The 21,281-nt window shown below is 30.6% G+C and overlaps 1 protein-coding gene across 2 annotated transcripts in view; it reads right to left on the bottom strand.

The window, feature by feature from the left end:
* Positions 1-226: 226 nt before the first annotated feature.
* Positions 227-21,281, bottom strand: part of RNF128 (ring finger protein 128) — a 105,822-nt gene continuing 84,767 nt past the window's right edge. Inside the window, exons 3-7 of one of the 2 annotated variants that reach the window (XM_024240262.3) lie at positions 14,288-14,359; positions 11,406-11,488; positions 6,941-7,037; positions 5,988-6,156; positions 227-1,645 (exon numbers count right to left, since the gene is read on the bottom strand). In XM_024240262.3, coding sequence (XP_024096030.2) covers positions 1,512-1,645; positions 5,988-6,156; positions 6,941-7,037; positions 11,406-11,488; positions 14,288-14,359 — 555 coding nt within the window. In that variant the 3' untranslated portion in view covers positions 227-1,511. 2 annotated transcript variants of the gene reach the window in all.

The raw sequence follows: 21,281 nt of genomic DNA, 5'->3' as shown, positions 1-21,281 counted from the left end.
CTTGCCATGTGATGTGTTTCCACTTAGCCTTCCATCATGATTGTAAACTTCCTGAGGCTCTTACCAGAAGTGAAGCAGATGTTGGCCCCATGCTTACTATACAGCTTATAAAACCATGAGCCAATTAATCCTGTTTTCTTTATATATTACCCAGTCTCAGGTATTCCTTTATAGTGACACAAGAAACATCCTAATACAGATAGTTAAACTAACACCAGACACAAACTTTTATTGGAATATTTTATTTACATTTTATATTTAAAGAGAATCAATACAAATTGGGACATATTTACAGCATTTCAAATCAGTGTACAAGAATGCAATGGTTTCATCCATTCAGCAAACAAAAATACATGTCTGTTTTATTCTTGCCTAAATTCTGCTATAATTTGAACAAAATTCTAAAACAAAAGATAAGCCACACAGAGTACAAATAAAGTGCATTTTTAAATAGCTCTATTTAACTTTGGTGGATGAAGCTTCAAACTTTATATTAAGGCACCTGGAATTCTCCCCCCCTTCTTTTTCAAACACCAGGAAAATGCATTCACAAAATTTATAGTTACAAGGACAGAATTTTAGTTTATCTAATGTAATTTTAGCCCATTTAGGTCAAACATAAACTCAATTTTCAAAGTAACATTGTTTGGAAAACATTTTCAACAGACTAATTTTATAGAACATTTTTTTTTCTGTAGACTAATTCATGCATGAAGATCAATGACAAATATTAGTGTTACTTACTCTGTCATTAGCATTTTCAAACAGTATGATGATTCATATACTGAGCTTTTGAAAAATCCCACAAGTTTGAGAAATAGTTACACAGTATTTTTGTAAGGAATTTTTTGTCTAATCTTGTGTCAAGTTGATGTCACTAATATACCAATCAATTAAGTCCATAATCTCTGATAAACTATGGTTGACACTCACATGAAGTACATTCGGCCTAATTTTAAAAACAAGAAAAAGTAAAAATGAATATTTTGCTTTAATCTTTTCTATTAACTTAAAGCAGCTTAAATAGACATTTCAAGAAGTACTAGCCTAAGTTTGCATTGCTTTTTACATTACAATTCCAGATCAATATAAGCACCTGGAGAAAAACCCTGACACATATAGCCCAAGCTAAAGTAGTAGTATTTTTCATTAAGATACTATCATAAAATAAAGTGATTACAGCTACTCCACATTTTAAAAGCAACATGTTTTTATAAGAAAATTGTTATAAATGAAAAACGTGACTTCTTGAAGACAGTTTTGAATGTCTAAAAATGTTGCTATCACTACTGAGAGGAAACTTGCCTATGAAAAATATTATAATGAGTTTGTGGAAAAAAGTTAACAGGTTAAATATTTTAAGTCATTTAACTATAGCATAATATTAGTCATCTGAGCACTTTTAGTATCACTCTTATTTTATTAAATTTATCCAATTTATTAATAGAAACTAGGCCCTGATTGGCAGTTCTGTTATTATTAACGGTTCAAGTTTTCTATTGACACAGATTTTAAGATTTAATTTCTCGAACAGCAGTCTCTTGATGAGGAGTTTCGTCTTCTTCAAAGGTTGGGTTGTCAACATGAGGAATAACATCCACTGCCACAGAATTTGCTTCATGGTTTACCAGCTGTAGATTTTCATCTTTAAAAAGAAATAGCAATTTTAGGATGATTTTGCCCCTCTCTTCTTTTAAGACAAAATTCATCATTTACTTCCAATAAGTCTTTCTTATTTAATTTCAACATACACTGACTATCATACTCATTCCCTGTACCTTTAATAATTATATGATTTATGCTATATCTTACATAAAGCACATATGGCATTATTATATTGATTTATAATTGCTCCTTTTTTGATTCACGTACATGTGCTTATTTCTACCTAGATTATAGCCTCCTTAAGAGCAAAAATTATGTCTTCTACTTTTTCCTTACCTTAAATATAACAAGCTGTTAAATCTGGCTATACATTTCAATCACCTGGGCATTTAAAAAATTACCAATGCTTCTTCATACACATAAATATAGATAGATAGATTAAGAAAATCAACCAGGAAGTTGGAAGGATGCCCAAAATTGAATACAAACAGTAATAAATGAACTTAATTGTATTATAAATGAAATACATAACCATGTGAAGAGAATGGGGAAGAAAACAACTAAACTTAAATAACTTTGGAAAACAGTATTTTGACTCTAACCTGTAAGGCTAAAAACAAAAAGAACTGTACACTAGTTACTGACATTGTTTTACACAGGGGTATGTGTTAGCAATGCTGAAACTATTTTATGTATATTCTATAATTGAACAAATAAGTAAAAATACTGTGGATAAAAAGAATCTTTCTCCTTTCACTGTTGGAGAAAGGAGTTACAAATAAATAAAGGGGGAGGCTAGAATGAACCCTGTGGTGTTGGATTGGAATCAGATGTATTAGTAGGGTCATTGTTTTTCAGACAGATAGATAAAATGACAGATAGAGAAATAATTTATATGTATGTGTATATTTGTGAGAGTAAATACATATATTTTCTAGTCTTGTTCACTAAAAGGGCCAATAGCAATGACACCCCGGTAGCAATAAACATGCCCGTTGCTCAGATCCTGGTTTTGAAATACCATTCTCCAGTAAAAGGCCTCCTGAAGAAGTGGCTGATTCTAGGGCTAGGAGAGGGAAAGTACAAGGTTAACCTAGATTTTAGCCTAGGGGCCAGCGAACTCAAGCCTACAAACTATAGCTAAAAGTGCTTATCATGGTTGTAAAAGGTTGTAAAACAAACCAACAAAAACAAAAAAATAAGAGTATGAAAATGAAGATTTAAGGCCTTCAAAGCCTAACATATTTACCATGTGGCCCCTTACAGAAAAAGTTGGCTAATCCCAGACCTAGAACACCTTGTGTTACCAGAAAGTAAGAAAGTTGAAAGAACACAGAAACCAACTTGAACAAGTTCCTGATTACCAAATCTAGGATGATATGAGCAAGGGATAAACGATGAGAATGATATTATAGAATGAAAGAAACATCTAGGATCCTACAGCATAATAAATAAATAACTGAATAAATAAATGGAGGAGAAGGAAGAGCTCTTCCTTATATTAGAAGTTTAATCAATAAATGTACAAAGAATGATGCAAACAGAAAATCACCATTTGGTAAATACTTCAGCAATAATTAAGGCAAGCAAGAAGCATCAATGATTGCTAAAAGTAGTGGGTAGAAGTATGATGAGTACCAGGACATTTGTGCAGTCTCCAAGTATCTCTCTATAAGATATTTAATAATTACAAAGGGAAAAATAGTAACTTTAAAGGGAGAAACCTGGCAGGCACCACCTCAACCAAGTGGGCAAAGTTTGAATCATCAGTAATAAGACACCAACATCACATGCTTCCTGGTATGATATGGGGGCACTGAAAGGGGCACAACATCATTTCTGTAGTATTCTTGACAAAAATGGACAATAAATTTAATCACTCGGAAACAGCAGACTAGCCCAAATTGAGGGACACCCTAGAAAATAACTGACCAGTAATCTTCACAAGTGTCAAGGTCATGAAAGACAAAGACTGAAGAAGTGTCACAGATTGGAGACTAAGGACACATGACAATTAAATGCAATGTGGGATCCTGGGACAGAAAAAGGACATTAGTGGGCCAGTTGGTGAAATTTGAGTCAAGTTTATAGTTTTGATAATAACATTTTATCGGCAAATTTCCTGGTTTTGATAATTGTATATGGTTATATGTTAACATTTGGAGAAGCTGGGTGAACGGTATATGGGCATTCTTTGTATTATTTTTGAAACGTTTTTGTCAGTCAGTCTGAAATCATTTCAAATTAAAATAAAAAATACCTGTGCCCGGGCCCTGCACCTCATGTTAAATCACAGTTGCTCTGAGGTGCAGTCCAAACATCAGCAAAGTTTAAAATCTCTCCAGGTGATTTTTATGTACAGCCACGATTAACAGTAGGGCCCTTATTCAATGGTTCTCAAAATGTGGTCCCTGGACTAGTAGCATCAGTATCACCTGTGAACCTGTTAGAAATGAAAATTCCTAGGCATCACCCAAGACCCACTGAGTCAGAAACTCTGGTGGTGACCTCTCTGTTTTAATAAGCCCTCCAAGTGACTCAATGAATACTTAAGTTTGAAAACCAGTGCTCTAATAGAACTTAGCCCAATGATGTGACACACGACATGAACTATGTGTGTTTACAAAGTTATGCAAATCAACTATCACCATAAGAATCAATGGCTAATACGTAAGATTCTTAAACTAGTAATATGTAATCCCAGACAAAATTAAATCTGGTTTAAGTGGTAATTCATTCAACACAAATTTGAGTATCTACTGTGTGCTGGGTGCTGGATAGACAACAGTGAATATAAGACACTGTTCTTACCCAAAGGAACTTTAAAAGTTTTAATACAATTCAGTGTAGTAAGTGCAATGATCAAAGTTCTATGGAAGCCAACAGTAGGGCCATCACATCTAGTCAAGAGAGGCTTCTCAAAGAGGTGTCAATCTTAAAGGAGAAACAGGAGTTATACTGGGATCCCCTAATTTCTTGGGTAACGAAGAATAGAAGGAATAGGCAAAGAGAAGATAGTGGCTCAAACTATGACTGTGGAATTAAGGTTGGAAATTAGGGGACAGAGTTGAGAACACAGAAGTGGAAGTGGGAAGAATTTGGGATGTCCCTAGTTTCTGGTTTGGGGCGGTTGGGTGAGTATTACTATCATCCAAATTAAGAATACAGGAGGAGAAACATGGATCATTATTTCATTTGCTTTTCAAATCTCTGCAAAATCTGTTGTGCTTACCTTTTTCCCCCACCCCACCCCTACCCACAGAAGAACAGAACACAAAAAGAGTAGATTGGAATGTTGTTTTTTAAAAGACTAGCAAGAAATTATCTCATACACTCTCTTTTATCTTTACTGAATTCTATTACCACACAATTATGAGATTACAAGATCATCTGGGGCAATCAATGATTCTCTATTACAGGTAGAATAATCCACAGATTATTAAGATACTTATAACTAGTTTATATTCAAGGGAATGTCTGAAGATTAGATACAAGAAACACAAAGTTTGCCTTTGCGTGGTTATATTCATTGTGATATCTTCAGAAGTGGTATCTATGGCACTGATAAGCCTATAGAGGACAAAGGTTTATATCATAGGAAGCTGAAAGTTTCATAAGTCATCTTGACAATCAGTTTTTGTTTTACTTTTATACTAGAATTAAATTATCTCAAAATGAGGATTGAGAGAAGACTTTCAAACCAACAAAAACATGGAAAAGATTGAGGTTAAAGAAAGGGAAAATAATTTTTATAGGGGTTTTATCTTTATAGGGAAAAACAGAACTCCCTAAAATTTCTCATTTGGCATAAAATTACTAAGTTGCAATACAAATTCACATGAATTTTGAAAATGATATATTCAATTTTAGTTTCTAACAGTTTGTTCATTTCATGGTAAATAGTCAACAGGTGGCAGCACATACCATTCTTAAACAGTTTCCTACTTGCAAAACATGGGTTCCGGAGAAGCTGGGTATAAATCAACCTTTTGTAAATTGAATTCTGTTTTATCATTTCAGAACTCCTTTATTTTAATTTCTGCTTTATCTGCAATAAACAATGGCTTCTAAAGTTTAAAGTTTCTCCTTACCTTCTGTGAGTAGTTAATAAGCCAAGATTTAAATGCATCAGAGAGAAGCTTTCCAATAAATCTTTCTTTTGTAAATAATTCCCACTCTGATGCATTTCATCTATTTCAAATACATTTGAATATATGTATATTAAGGTAGGGGTGCATCCTTCACGGCATTATTTTAAGTAGAAAAAACCTGGATCATGATAATGGCTGAATGGAACAAACGCTAAAAAGCAAGAGTACTATACAGGCATATGATCTACAATGGATTGCAGGGCACTCATTAACCTTTAGTATGATGCTTACTTGTTGACTGCACGTGTTCCTCCAGAGGCGGTTCATCTGCTCCCTGTACTGAAGCATATCCAGATGATGCGGTCTCACTGCGATTATCCTCTTCATGGGAGGAGGCACTATTAGATATTTCATTGGATACAGGGACTTGTAAAGACACTGATCCATCTTCAACATCCACCTTTAAAGAACATTTTAACAAATTAAAAGCCTCTCAGTGTACACGCTTTTCCTCGACATATCACTTCAAAGTTTCTTTATAGGTGACTCATTGGAGCAATATTTCTTAACCTTTTAAACCTATGATCCCTTTTGATGATCACAAGTCTCTTGTTAGCCCCAGTGAAAACAGAGTAACTGGGTCCACCAATGGGGTGAAAGATGCTATAGGCAGAGTGCACTCTCATCTGGTATGTTCATTTGGGTGATACCAGCACTTCATAAAATAATGCTGGGTACAAGTTAGATCCTAAAAAAACATCATGCTGTCCCCTATGGAACTTGAGAATCATTGTCATCTATGTACCTTCCCAAGTCAAGATTTGAGCTTGATTTTATGTTGTATCTTGAAAATAGGCCTTTTTTTCATTTACCAAATATAAAATTGTAATTTAATATTTATTATGCTTTCTCAAATTATGTCTGCTTATTTAACTACAAGTTTGGTCACTATGCAATAGTAAAAGATTACAAAAACAGAAAGAGGGATGCCAAGTTGGTGGTTTATATGGTTATCATTTCAAATTCTGACCAAATAATGAGTCTATTTGGAAAGAGGGAGGAAGAAGGAAAATGGAGATGGCCCAAGATGACACCTCACTGTCTATATGATATAAATATGCCTGGTTTTAGGTATAAACTATAAGTATGGCATACTACATAGCGAAAAAATAAGGATGTTATTTTTTTATTTTCCCCAAAGCCAAGGCATATATTCTTCATATAAATAACATATTAATGTTTACCTCAATTCCCAAAGCTTTGAGTATGTCGCATTTGCACATGGGGCAAGTCCTGTGTTCTAACAGCCATGGGTCAACACATGTCTTATGGAAAATATGGCTAATGCAGGAAAAAAACATAATTATCAGTTGTAAAGTAGCAACACTTTACCTAATATATATTAACAGATTACTTAGTGTGACTTTATTTAGTCTTTGAATGGATGCCTTTTCTTTTAAACACACTATTCATACAATGAAGGAGTCACAGAAACAAAACTTGGAAATTCCATAATACGGTACTTTTAAATGTAAAAGCCTCATTACTCTAGCTCCAAAAAAAATATATTTTCAGTACTCATTTGAAAATGGCTAGGATGCTACCTGACCTAAGACTTTGTTCATTATTTCAAATCTTAAACAGTTATAATTCCCTAACTGATAAATGGTACAGTCATTCTCAATAATACAGTCCAATATAGTACTGAGTACAACAACACTGTACTGATGCTTTAGGCAATGTGATATGTTCCAAGAGCATCACTATTGTATTAAATAGCTAAGAGAAGTAGTGGTAAAAACAACCTTCAGGAGAGGGATAATTTAAAAAACTAAGGAATGAACACTTTCAAATAGATGCTCATAAGTTGATTTCATTTTTTTCGATGGATTAGAATAAATTTAAAATTAATCCAGTACTATCCTTATATTCACATGCGTAACTATATATAATATTATATATTATATATTATATATACTATATATAATATATAATATTATATATTATATATTATATATAGTATATATAATATATAATATTATATATTATATATTATATATAGTATATATAATATATAATATATATGATGTATAATGTATACAACATATACTATATGTTATATATAGTGTATAATGTACATTATATATACTATATATTATATATAATATATAGTATATAATGTACATTATACACATAAATATATAATATACATATATACATAATATAATACAAATATAATGTAAATACACATATAAATGTAAGGATAATACTGGATTAATTTTAAATTTCTTCTAATCCATCGAGAAAAAAATAAAATGAAATCAAGTTATGAGCATCTATTTGGAAGTGTTCATTCCTTAGTTGGAATTTGTATATATGTATTTTATATATATACAATTTACATATATGTATAATATATACACAATTTATATATATGTATTACATATAATATATATAGCATCTATATAATATATACTACATACTATATACTATAAACTATATATTATATATACTATATATTTTATATATAGTATATATAATATATGTATTATATATTATATAATATATATTATATGTATAATATATTAAATATATTATATAATACATATTACATTATACATACAATATGTATAATATAATATATATTATATATTATATATGAAACATATTATATATATTATATAATACATATAATATATAATATATAATATATAATATATAATACATATTATATATAATATATAATATATAATACATATTATATATATAATATATAATATATAATACATATTATATATATAATATATAATATATAATACATATTATATATATAATATATAATATATAATACATATTATATATATAATATATAATATGTAATACATATTATATATATAATATATAATATATAATACATATTATATATATAATATATAATATATAATACATATTATATATATAATATATAATATATAATACATATTATATATATAATATATAATATATAATACATATATAATATATAATATATAATATATAATACATATTATATATAATACAGATATTATATATAATATATGTATTATATATGATGTATAATCACCTTTGGGAATATATAGTATATATATATATGCACTATATATATAGTGCATATATATATAATGCATATATATATGCACTATATATATAGTGTATATATATGCACTATATATAAAGTATATATATATGCACTATATATAGTATATATATATGCACTATATAGTATATATATGCACTATATACATAGTATATATATGCACTATATATATAGTATATATATATGCACTATATATATAGTATATATATACTATATATAATGTATACAGTATATATACTATCTATACTATCTATAATGTATACAGTATATATACTATCTATACTATCTATAATGTATACAGTATATATACCATCTATACTATATATTATATATATAATATTATATATTATATATATATCTATACTATATATTATATATATAATACTATATAATACTATATTATATATAGTATAGATAGTATATATACTGTATACATTATAGATAGTATAGATAGTATATATACTATCTACTATATAATATATAGTATATAATATATAGTATATTATATATACTATATTATATATATTATATATTGTATATAATATATTCTATATACTATATATTATACATAATATATTATATACACTATATATTATATATGATATATAGAGTTATAGAATATATGTTATGTACTATATAATATATATAATATGCATATAGTATGTAGCCTATACGCTATATGCTATATAGCGTATATATTCCATATATACGCTATATGCTATATAGCGTATATATTCCATATATACGCTATATGCTATATAGCGTATATATTCCATATATACGCTATATGCTATATAGCGTATATATTCCATATATACGCTATATGCTATATAGCGTATATATTCCATATACGCTATATGCTATATAGTAAATATAGTATATATAATATAAATATATAAACTACATATAGTCTATAGTATATAGACTATATTATATATTATGAATTATGCAATATATAATGTTATATAATAATGTATTACTATATAATGTTATATAATGTTATATAATAATGTATTATTATATAATATATAATGTTATGTAATAGTGTATTATTATATAATATATAATGTTATGTAATAATGTATTATTATATAACATATAATGTTACATAATAATGTATTATTATATAATATATAATGTTACATAATAAAGTATTATTATAAAATATATAATATATAATAAAGTATTATTATAAAATATATAATGTTATGTAATAATGTATTATTATAAAATATATAATGTTATATAATAATGTCTTATTATAAAATATATAATGTTATATAATAATGTATTATAAAATATACAATGTTATATAATAATGTATTCTTAGAAAATATAGAATGTTATATAATAATGTATTATTAGAAAATATAGAATGGTACATCATAATGTATTATTATATAATATGTAATATATAATATATAATGTATTATTATATAATATATAATGTATTATTATATAATATATAATGTATTATATAATGTATCATATAATATATAATGTATTATTATATAATGTATTATTACATAATATATAATATATTATTATATAATGTATAATATACAATATATTATTATATAATGCATAATATATAATATATTATTATATAAGATATAATATATTATCATATAATATATAATGTATTATTATATAAGATATAATATATGATGTATTATTATAATATAATATATAATGTATTATAATATATAATATATAATGTATTATTCTAATATATAATATATAATGCATTATTATATAATATATATCATGTATTATCGTATAATATATAAGATATAATGTATCATGTATTATTATATAATATATAATATATAATGTATTATATAATATATATAAGACATATTATATGTAGTATAAGATATATTAAGTAGTATGATATATAATATATATTATGTGTAGTATAATATATAATATATAACATATATGTAGTATATATAATTGTATATACTATATGGTATATATTACTATATATACTCTCTCTATATAGTATATATATAGTCATACATACCATATAGTATATATTATATGGTATATTATGTATATTATATACTATATGTATTATATATACTATATTTAAAATATACTATATATAAAATATATTTATATATAATTATATAGTATATACTATATATAATATATAGTGTTTGTATTATATATAATATACTATATAATATATATTACATATACTATATAATATATAAATATATTTTTATATGTAATATATTATATATAGTATTTATATATTATATAATATATATATATACTATATATATTACTTATATAATACATATATATAAATTGTGCTGGCTAGGTTCTCAGTTTTCTATGGAATTAGTTTAGAACAAGTTGATCCAGATTACAATTAGACTTATACCAATTTCAGTGGTATTAAGAAATTAATAAAAATAAAAAGAAACCATTCTACATTTAAATGAAGTTAAAAAATAAACATTTTTTACATTAATTTGGAAATATTCAAAATAGTTTTATTCCATCACAGTCATTTTTGTAGGTCAGCTATTTTTATTGAAGATATAGAATAAAATCAAACTTACTTGCAGGTTAAGATGCGTACCAAATCATTTGGTTTATACAGTTCAATGCACACAGCACAACTATCTCCATCAGGACCAATTTCCTACAAGGAAGTAGTTATTGTTACTCTGACAGATAAGAAAAATTACGTTAAACTACAGAACAAGATCAGAACATACATGTACTTAACAAGCCTAAATTCCTATAAAAAGAGGAGCATTATATCACCTAATGATTATGTAACTGTAAAGTTCCCAAAGGTGATTTAAAAGTATCCAGACTTTAAAAAGGTAAAAGAATAAAGTGAAACAAAAGGGGAACAGAACAAAGAGAAAGATGTAGCACTGATTTATTTTTCCTGATTTTAGAATTCACAAAATACCATTTGTACAAGTTCTATAACTTTTCTCATTTTTAAAAAATTAAGGTATAATTCACATACAGTAAAATTCACCCTTTTAGTGTACAGTTCTGCATGTTTTGAAAAATATATCATCATTTAATCCTTATCACCATCAATATATAGAATAGTGCTATTACTCCCAACAAACTCCTCCAAACTCTTTGTAGTTAACCCTTCCTCTCACCTCCACCTCCTGGCAACCACTGATCTGTTCTTATAGTTTTGGCTTTCTCAGAATGTCATATAAATGGAATCATGCATTATCTAGCTTTTGAGTCTGGCTTTTCAAACTTAGTATAATGCATTTGAGATTCATCCATAATGCTGTATGTATCAGTGGGATTCCCATCACACTTTTATTGCTAAATAGTATTCCATGATATGTATGTACCACGGTTTATCCATTCACCAGTTGAACAATATTTGGCTTTTTTCCAGTATTTGACAATTATGAATAAAGCTGCTATGAACAGTTGTGTTTTTATGTAAACATAGATTTTTTCTCCCTTTAGGGTAAATATCTAGTAGTGAGATTGCTAGGTGCTATGGTAAGTGTATTTTTAACTTCATAAAGAACTGCCAAACATTTTCAAATTGGCTATACATTTTGCATTCTCACCAGCAAATGAATGAGAGTACCAGTTGCTCCAAATCTCGCCCAGCTCTTGGTATTTTCAGTTGTATGAATTTTAGCCATTCTAATGAATGTGTAATTGTATTTCATTGTGGCTTTAATTTGTATTTCTTTAATTATTAATGATGTTGCATCTTTTATGTGCTTATTTGCCATCCATATATATATATATATATATATTTTTTTTTTTGGTGAATTGTCTGTTTTGCTTGCCAGTTTTCTCTTAGGTTGTTTGTATTCTTACTGTTAAGTTTAAGAGTTCTTTATATTCTGGGTACAGCCCTTTAACAGACATATGATTTGCAAATATTTTCTCCCAGTCTGTACCTTATCTTTTCCTTCTTTTAACAGTGCCTTTCAAAGAACAGAAATTCTTAATTTTGACAAGGCCAAATGTATCTTTTTTTTTTCTTTTTTGGACTTGTTTTTGGAGTTATATCTAAGAAATATTTGTCACCCAAGTCATGAAAATATTTGTCTTTAAAGTTTTCTTCTAAAAATTTCATAGTTCTAGGTTTTATGTTTAAGGTCTATGATGTATTGAAATAATGTTTACGTAGGGTATGAAGAATGGATTTAAGTTCTTTTTTGTCTGTTTGCTTGTTTTTTGCTTAAGGATATCCAATCACTGCATACGGATAGCCAACAAAGGGCTATCCTCCTGAAAAGGCTATCCTTTCTTCATTGAATTGCTTTTGCACTTTTATGGAAAATCAATCGACCATATATGTATGGGTTTATTTCTGTACTCTCTCTTCTGTTTCATTGATCTATAAATCTATCCTTTTTCCAATACGACACTATCTTGACTGCTGTGACTTTAAAATAATTCTTGAAATCAGGTAGCATGAATCATCCAAAGTTGTTCTTTATCAAAATTGTTTTGTTTATTCCAGTTCTTTTGCATTTTCATCTAAGCTTGGAATCAGCCTGTCAATTTCTATAAAAGATTTACACTAGGATTTTTATTGAAACTGCATCAAATCCATAAATTAGTTTGGTGGGGAACCGACATCTTAACAACAGCAAGTCTTCTGACCCATGAACATGGTATATGTTTCCATTTATTTAGATCTTCTTTGATTTCTCTCTTTCATTAGTGTTTTACAGTTTCATGGCTTTGGTAAGACTTAAAATGGTGTATTATTTCCATAAGTTCTATAGCCATTTTTTGAAATACATGTTTTACCCATCAATGGTAGTTTTCAACTGTCCTAAATCTGAAAATGCATATTCAACCAAAGTAACACTAAAGCATTGTATTAGTTTCCTGTAGTTGCTGTAACAAATTATCATAATTCAGGGGCTTAAAACAACACAAGTTTATTCTCTTACTGTTCTGGAAATCAGAAGTCTATAACCAAGGCACTGGCAATACTGCACTCCTTCTGGAGGCACCAGGGGAGAATCCCTCTCCTTACCTTTCCCAGCTTCTAGAGGCTGTCTGCATCCCTTAGCTCCTAGCCTCTTCCTTGTATCGCCCCAACCTCTTGCTTCCATTGTCACATCCCTTACTGTACTGTGGTCAAATCTCCCTCTCTCTCCCTCTTATAAGGACACTGCAATTATATTTTGAATCTACCTGGATAATCCAGGATAATCTCCCCATCTCATGACCCTTAACTTAATCATATCTGCAAAGTCCTTTTTGCCATATAAGGTAACATTCACAGGTTCAAGGGAATAGATAACTTAGATATCTTTGGGAGGCCATTATTCAGCCAACCTCTAGAATCAAATGCATATAAAAAGTCAATAAGGTTCATAAATGCCAATAAAAGCATACTTAGGAAGAACATTTAGCCTCAACAATGGCTTGGTAGCACTGCTTTAAAACAAATAGCATTTAAAAGTCATGAATGTACCCTGTCTCCTTGTTTCAGTGTGCGTAGTTGAAGCCTTCCAATAGCTTTTTTAGCATCTGCCTTTAATTGCCTCTGTAAAAAAAAAAAAAAAAAAAAAAAGCAGGTATTAGAAAAACTATTTTTAAAAGAAGTATGATGAAAAAGATAGAGAGGATCAATAAATATTTATCAGGTAAAAGTCAATGTACGAATCAATTTTAAAAGATAAAACTTAATTAGCCATAATAAATGTCCCATTTACCTGATATAAGGCAGGATTTTCCAAGTTACTGAGACTTTTCACTTATGTTTCCCTACTTTCTTAAACAATACTGTTGGGACCATAATGGTAAAAATACATTTCCCCCACCCCTAATGGATTCAAATACTATGAATTTTCAAAGCAATCTTCCTATTTGCAAGCTCAGAGGACATTAATATGCATTTTTTTCCAATTTCCTTTTTGAATCGTGTCTTGTTTGGTGGAAAGCGCATAGGATTTGGATTCCAATGGTTCAAAATCTGACTTTGTCACTTACTCAATGAATAACCCTGCACGAGTCATTTAATTCTTTGAGCTTGTTTACTTATCTATAAAATGAGGGTAGTACCAACCTTTACACTGTTTGGTATTAAGAAAAATATTGGTGCTTATAACCACGATTGCTTAATGAAGAAGATTGATTCTGAGAGTGGTCGCCTTTTATTGTTTCACTGAGCATATATCTAGATGTGTCTGGATATGCAAAAGCAAGCCACAGGCTCATTTATGGAATAAAAACTAAAACATTATGCATAATTGAGTCAGAAGTGAAGTTGAGGTGTGGGAAGAATCTACCAGGTGATGGAAAGACTATAAAGAAAGTCTATATAGTTCAATAACACATTGTCCCTCTATGTATGGTGAACCAGCCAGAGGAAAAAATCCCAGGTGACATTTGTTAAGATATTTGCCAATTTGAAGTTACTGGTGACGCTGCAAATACTTCACTCCCCTTCACTAAAGTCTACTACATACACGAATGCCTCAAGTGAATATAATATACATATGAATTGAAGTAGAGGCTAAGTATGACACTTGGTAGATGCTGTGTTGAAATGGTGAATATTTGTCCCCTCCAAATCTCACTGAAGTGTGACCCCCAATGTTGGAGGTGGGGCGTGGTGGGAGGTATTTGGGTCATGGAGGAGGATCCCTCATGAAGGCCTTAGTGCCGTCCTTATGGTAATGAGTGAGTTCTCAGTTCCCGCTGGTTGTTTAAAAGAGCCTGGCACCTGCTTCCTCTCTCTCGCTCCCTTTCTCATCCTGTGACACGCGTGCTCCCCCTTTCCTTTCTGCCACGATAGGTAACTTCCTGAAGCTTTCACCAGAAGCAGAGGTTGGCACCAAGCTTCTTGTATAGCCTGCAGAACCATGAGGCAAATCAACCTCTTGTCTTTATAAATTACCCAGCCTCAGGTATTCATTTACAGCAACACAAACCCGACTAATACATGTGTGAAATATAATGGTAGCATGTGCAGCATGGCAAGATAAGTGATCTTTCTATTTTGAACTGTAAAATGAACAAACTTAGAAATTCGGCAAAAAGTAGGCCCCCAGAACTAGAGATCATTGGGAGAATGTAAGCAGCTTCCTTCCTATATGTACCCCCATCCCCAGCTGACATTTATGTTACATGAAAATTAGAGATAATGTAAGTATTTAGTATAATGTCTGGCATATAGCAGATACTCAACAAAATGTTTATTACATAAAATGTAAACTACCATTCATCAATAAGCATAACAGGTACTTGCCAATATATATTTGCTACAAATGCTACAAATATTTGTAGCAAATATATTTTGGAAGGTAAGAATCTATAAGTATCAGTATGTGAGGAATCTCCTTGATGCCCAAACCTGTCTCCTATATAAGATATCATTTTGTAGAAGATATTTAGCTTAATGCCAAGGAGAATATTAGCCAAAGTATTTCTTTGCTGTCACAGGAAAAGCAGAAACCTCTCAGATTATTACCTGACCAGCAAATAAGCCTAACAGAAACAGTGAATAGGAAGGCCTAGATTCTAAGAAGGAAAAGAGGTGATAATCAAGGCACTTTCACTCCCGTTTTGGGACATAATTATGAACTAAAAAAATTCCATGATGGGACTTAATTTCAGCACAAATATCTTCCCTTCTATTTTGTTACTTGTAAGGTAATAACAGAGTGACAGTGAACAAAGGTACACCTAGGATCTTTAGATTACCGAGCCCGACATCTAATCAGACAGAGAAGAAAACTGATGCTCAAAGAGGAAGAATGTCTTGCTCGAAATATCAGAGCTAGTGTCAGCCCCACTGAAATCCAGAGTTATACCAAAGTAGCTATCTGTTTTGACTGTAGCATGGAGTAGGAAGCTACTCCCACCATTTCCTTACAATACACAGTTGTTATACAGTTTAAAATATATTTTTTATATCCATTACCTCATTTAATCCTCACAACAACCCCCAGAAGAAGGTAATATCCTCATTTTAGAGATGCTCAAGTGGAGGGTTGAAAAAGTAAAATAACTTATTCAAAAGGGAATGCAGCATCTAAATAATAAAGCTGGTACTGGAACTCTGCTGTTCATATTCCGAGTCCATTACAATATAACCATCCATAACTCAGCTGTCTTTTGATGTTTTTCTAGCTCCTGGATTCTAGGGTCTGTCAAACTGTGGCAATCCTTCCACCTGTATGCCTACAGGGTCCTGGCCCTGGCCCACACACCTACACTTCACTACTTTCTTTTCACACAGATCATGAGTCAGTTGGACATCGAGATGAGAAAAATGCAAATGAGAAAAAAATAGAGCCAGCAAGAAGAAAGGGGAAAAAAATGTAATGTAGTTGATGATGTCTTTCACAATCATTTTGCTCTTTGTCCTTAAAGCAATTCTAATTTAGGTTTAGGCAACAAGCTGTATCACACAGTTGGGGAAAGCTCTCATAAGGAATTGATACCTCTCTAGGGTATTTACTTGATTCACTCTATACAGTCTGATTTCTCATTGCAAAATATTTGATTCAATACAATATAAATGTCTGAATCTCCAGTGCTAGTGCTTATCAATTTATTAGGCATTAATGTCAAATATGTAACTTTCTTAATTATAGCCAAGACTATAATGCAAATTAATTTGAAGTGTGGGATCAAAGGGAAACTTTGTATGTAATGTCTGAGTCTATGCCCAGGAGAACAGTAGAACTTGCATTAAGGCCGATGCTAGAAAATGATGATGGGGGAGAATACAAAAAATAAAAAAACAGGGCCAAACCCAAAATGCCAGAAGACACTAGACAAGAGATTTGATTATAAAGGATCTCTAAAAGATTTGCAGCATAGCATAAACTAATGTTTAACAAAGCAGCCTTAGAATAAAAGTGTGTTTAAAAGAAAATTTGAATATTTTCAATAGCTCCTACTGGGCCGATATAAAGAAAAGCTATTTTCTTTAAATATAGATGCAAGACAAGTGATTTTAGTAAAAAGCACAAACTGTATTTTTAGAGCTTAAAGGAAAGTCACTCACAAAAAAACTGCCTCACGATATTCAAGATAGTACTCAAGATATTTCACTGTGACACTGATAGCAAGAGTGCCAAGACGCAAGCCTCCCTCTTAAAAAAACTGAAATATGAGAACACCATTAGGGCCCAGTAGATTATATTCAACATGTGTTTGAACAACATTATGTCAACTTTTGAGTGCCCAAATAAACCTCAACATTTAAAGACAATATGCCCCATGTGAACTATAATTTGTACCTTACTCCTTAAAAAACAGAATTTCAAGAACATATCTACATTATACAAATCACATGAGATACTTTTCCAATGCCTTGCTACCAGATCAGAATTTCCTTAGTCTATAAATTCCAGTAACACATTGTTTCCACCTCTTATCTTGTTCAGTAATTGTATTATTAATGTGCCTTTCTCTCTTGAGTAGCTGGAGGACTGGGCCTTAGTCACTTAGAAAAAAATTCCCCAGTGGCTAGAGTTTGCTCAAAAATTATTTTCTGAATTTAGAAAATATAAACAGACTTTCTTGATTTTCTCATGCAAGACACTTCTCATTTCAATTATTAAAAGTCTCTACTCCATTAAGTTTGGGGAAAGAAAGGTTTACACATTAATTGAGCCTTTACCATGTGTCAGGTTGTAAGCTTTTTACATGTGTCATCTTGTTTAATCATTAACAACATTGTGAAATAGCTATTTTAATATCCAAGTTTTATAGACAAGAAAAGTAAGGTTCAGAAGCTTGACTAAAGTCCAGACAGCTGGTTAGTTTCAGCGCTGTGATTCAATTCAAGCCCAGGTTCTATCTGGCTTTAAAGCCCATGATCTCTCCACTATTGTACACTGCCTCCACTGTGTAATGGCAAAGAAGCCTTTAAGAGGCTTCACATTCCTTGTGAAGATGACAAATGAAGGAAATTTAAAAACCCCTTTAAAGCCAGCAATTATCCAATCTTAAAATTCTTCCCAAACTGGCTATTTACTGTGATTTGGGGAATTTTAAAAAGCAAGTACATTATGTCAAATGCCTTTTGCCTTTCCCCTCCTCCTCTCTAATTCTAAGAGATACCTGGTCTAAGAATATTTGGCAGTAGAACTGAAGACTGATTCAAAGAAGCTGGTTTTGGCCAATTTTCTTAACAGAAGCTTAATGTGACTATTCTGACTAATCAAAAGCTGCATTCGCTCTAGTTAGTGAAGAATTTCCACTATATATATATTTTTTTATTCTGAATGGGAATATATTGGGGTTGACGATAAAATGTCAGACCAATGATCACACTTTATTACAATGTTCAATTTTGAAATTATGGTGAATGCAAAGATATTCTACCTAGTTCACTGGTGTATTTATATCCAATTAGGTAAAATATATGTTTCAGTCTGGTGATTTGTCAGCCTGATTTTTGGTCCCAGGGTGTTCAGCTTTTAGCTTAACTGAAACCCACATGAATAATATTAAGTATGTAGTCAAACCTAATTACTTGATGGAGGACAGGGCGTGCAAAAAGCAAGAAAGGAGAGAGATATAAGCAAACTAGATTTTTCTGTACTTAAGTCACCATATTTTAAAAATAAACATTTTCCTAAAAATTTGGCTAAGAGTTTTAACACCAGATATTTAAAATCAAGAATTATAGTAAGAGGATTCTTTTCCTCAGATATATTCCTAGGACAAAATAAAAGTCCGAGCCATGTAGCTGTTTAGGTATCTGAGAACTGAAAGAAATCCATTTTATTCAATAAAAACTTATCCATAATATTTGAGTGAAAACATTCCTACAGGCAAGAGGAGGTGCAGGCTATAAAACAGCTTCCCATGAATCTATGGAACTACAGATGAGGGGATAAATGAGTGCAGACCACTCCCATGAAGAACATAACTGTGAGCAGTGTAAGGAAATACACTATAAGGAAGAACCGTGAAGAAAGGGTGAATTTGATTCAGTAGATAGGTTATAGCTCAGATTACAGCATTTTTTTCAAATAAATGTGATTAACACCCTTTAGAATTTGTGGTATAACTGCAAGTTTGTATACTTTGACCAACATCTCCCCATTTCCCCAACCCCCCTGGCAACCACTTCTCTGTTCTCTGCATCTATGAGTTCAAATTTTTAGATGAATAAATCCTGAGGATCTTATATACAGCATGGTTTACTTGAAATTTGCTAAGAAAGTAGATCTTAAGTATCCTCAACACACACATGCACACACACACACACACACACGTAACTATGTGTAGGGATAGATGTGTTAATTTATGTTAATCATTTTACAATTTATATGTATATCAAATCATAATGTTGTACACCTTGAATATATACAAATTTTATTTGTCAAACATACTTCAATAAAGCTGGAAAAAGAATTAGTGATATAAATTTAAAATTAGAGTAAGTGAATATATAAAAATCCTGAGACCCATTATAAGAGCTTTCTTTTGTTCAGTGAGAAAGTCAGAAGAAAGATTGTAAAACTAAGTCCTATTTAGACAAGGATTTAATCTGCTCTTCTTATACAAGAGTCAAAATTCTCATGGTTTCTGTAAAAGACCCTGAACTACTCTCAAATGTAGGCAGAAATAGATACATACATGTGAACACACCAACTGCAAATGTATATATGTTAATAGTGGTACAGTGTGCAGGTACTTAATGAATCTTCCAGGTAATTTCGTGTACTAGTGGAGTAGAAAAAAACTTAATGTAACCAGAAATAGTTTAGATAATTTTTAGTAATGCTTTAAGTTGAAGGACAGATTTTAAGATATTAATGTAGCCTAGTCCTTCCTCATTTGAGAGCACACAGGAGTGCTCTTTCTCCCTGGCAGCAAACTACAGAAATGTGTGGCATATCTCTGCCCAGGGAACCAATTTAAGTGTTGGGATCCAAGACTCAGATGAAGGGACTGCTTACTAGGTGCATCCTGCTAGCAACTGGCCATGTTGCTGGAAACTGAGGACCCCAACAATGAAACTAGGATATCATCAATCTTGATTGTTGTGAAAAGCAACTCTGACAGGCTGGTACAACATGGTCCATTGTTCCAGGTGTATATAACAAAATTATCAATCACTAACATAAAGACCACTTTGAGAGCCACATTCCCAGGGTTGGCCAGGGGCCAATCATGGTTCCCTTGGGGACATGGAAGGAGTAAGCAACTACATCTGTTGTGTTACCTTTTTCATCACAATCCATCCTGTTTGTCAAAGCCTTTTTATAATAAAACTTTCAGTACAGCAACTGTTTGTACAGTATTTATATATTATCACTTCAGTTAGTACAGTAGTCAGTATAGTTACTATACAGTAACTATACAGTTAGCATAATATTTATAAACAGTGTACTACATACAGTATACAGTTGACCCTTGAACAACATGGCAGTTATGGGCACTGACCCTCACACAGCCAAGACTCCACATATAGCTTTTGACACCCCCAAAACTTA

The sequence above is a fragment of the Pongo abelii genome, chromosome X (assembly GCF_028885655.2).
Source record: "Pongo abelii isolate AG06213 chromosome X, NHGRI_mPonAbe1-v2.0_pri, whole genome shotgun sequence".
Lineage (NCBI taxonomy): Eukaryota > Metazoa > Chordata > Mammalia > Primates > Hominidae > Pongo > Pongo abelii.
The sequence above is the reverse complement of the archived record's forward strand: the minus strand, read 5'-3'. Positions and strand labels throughout refer to the sequence as shown.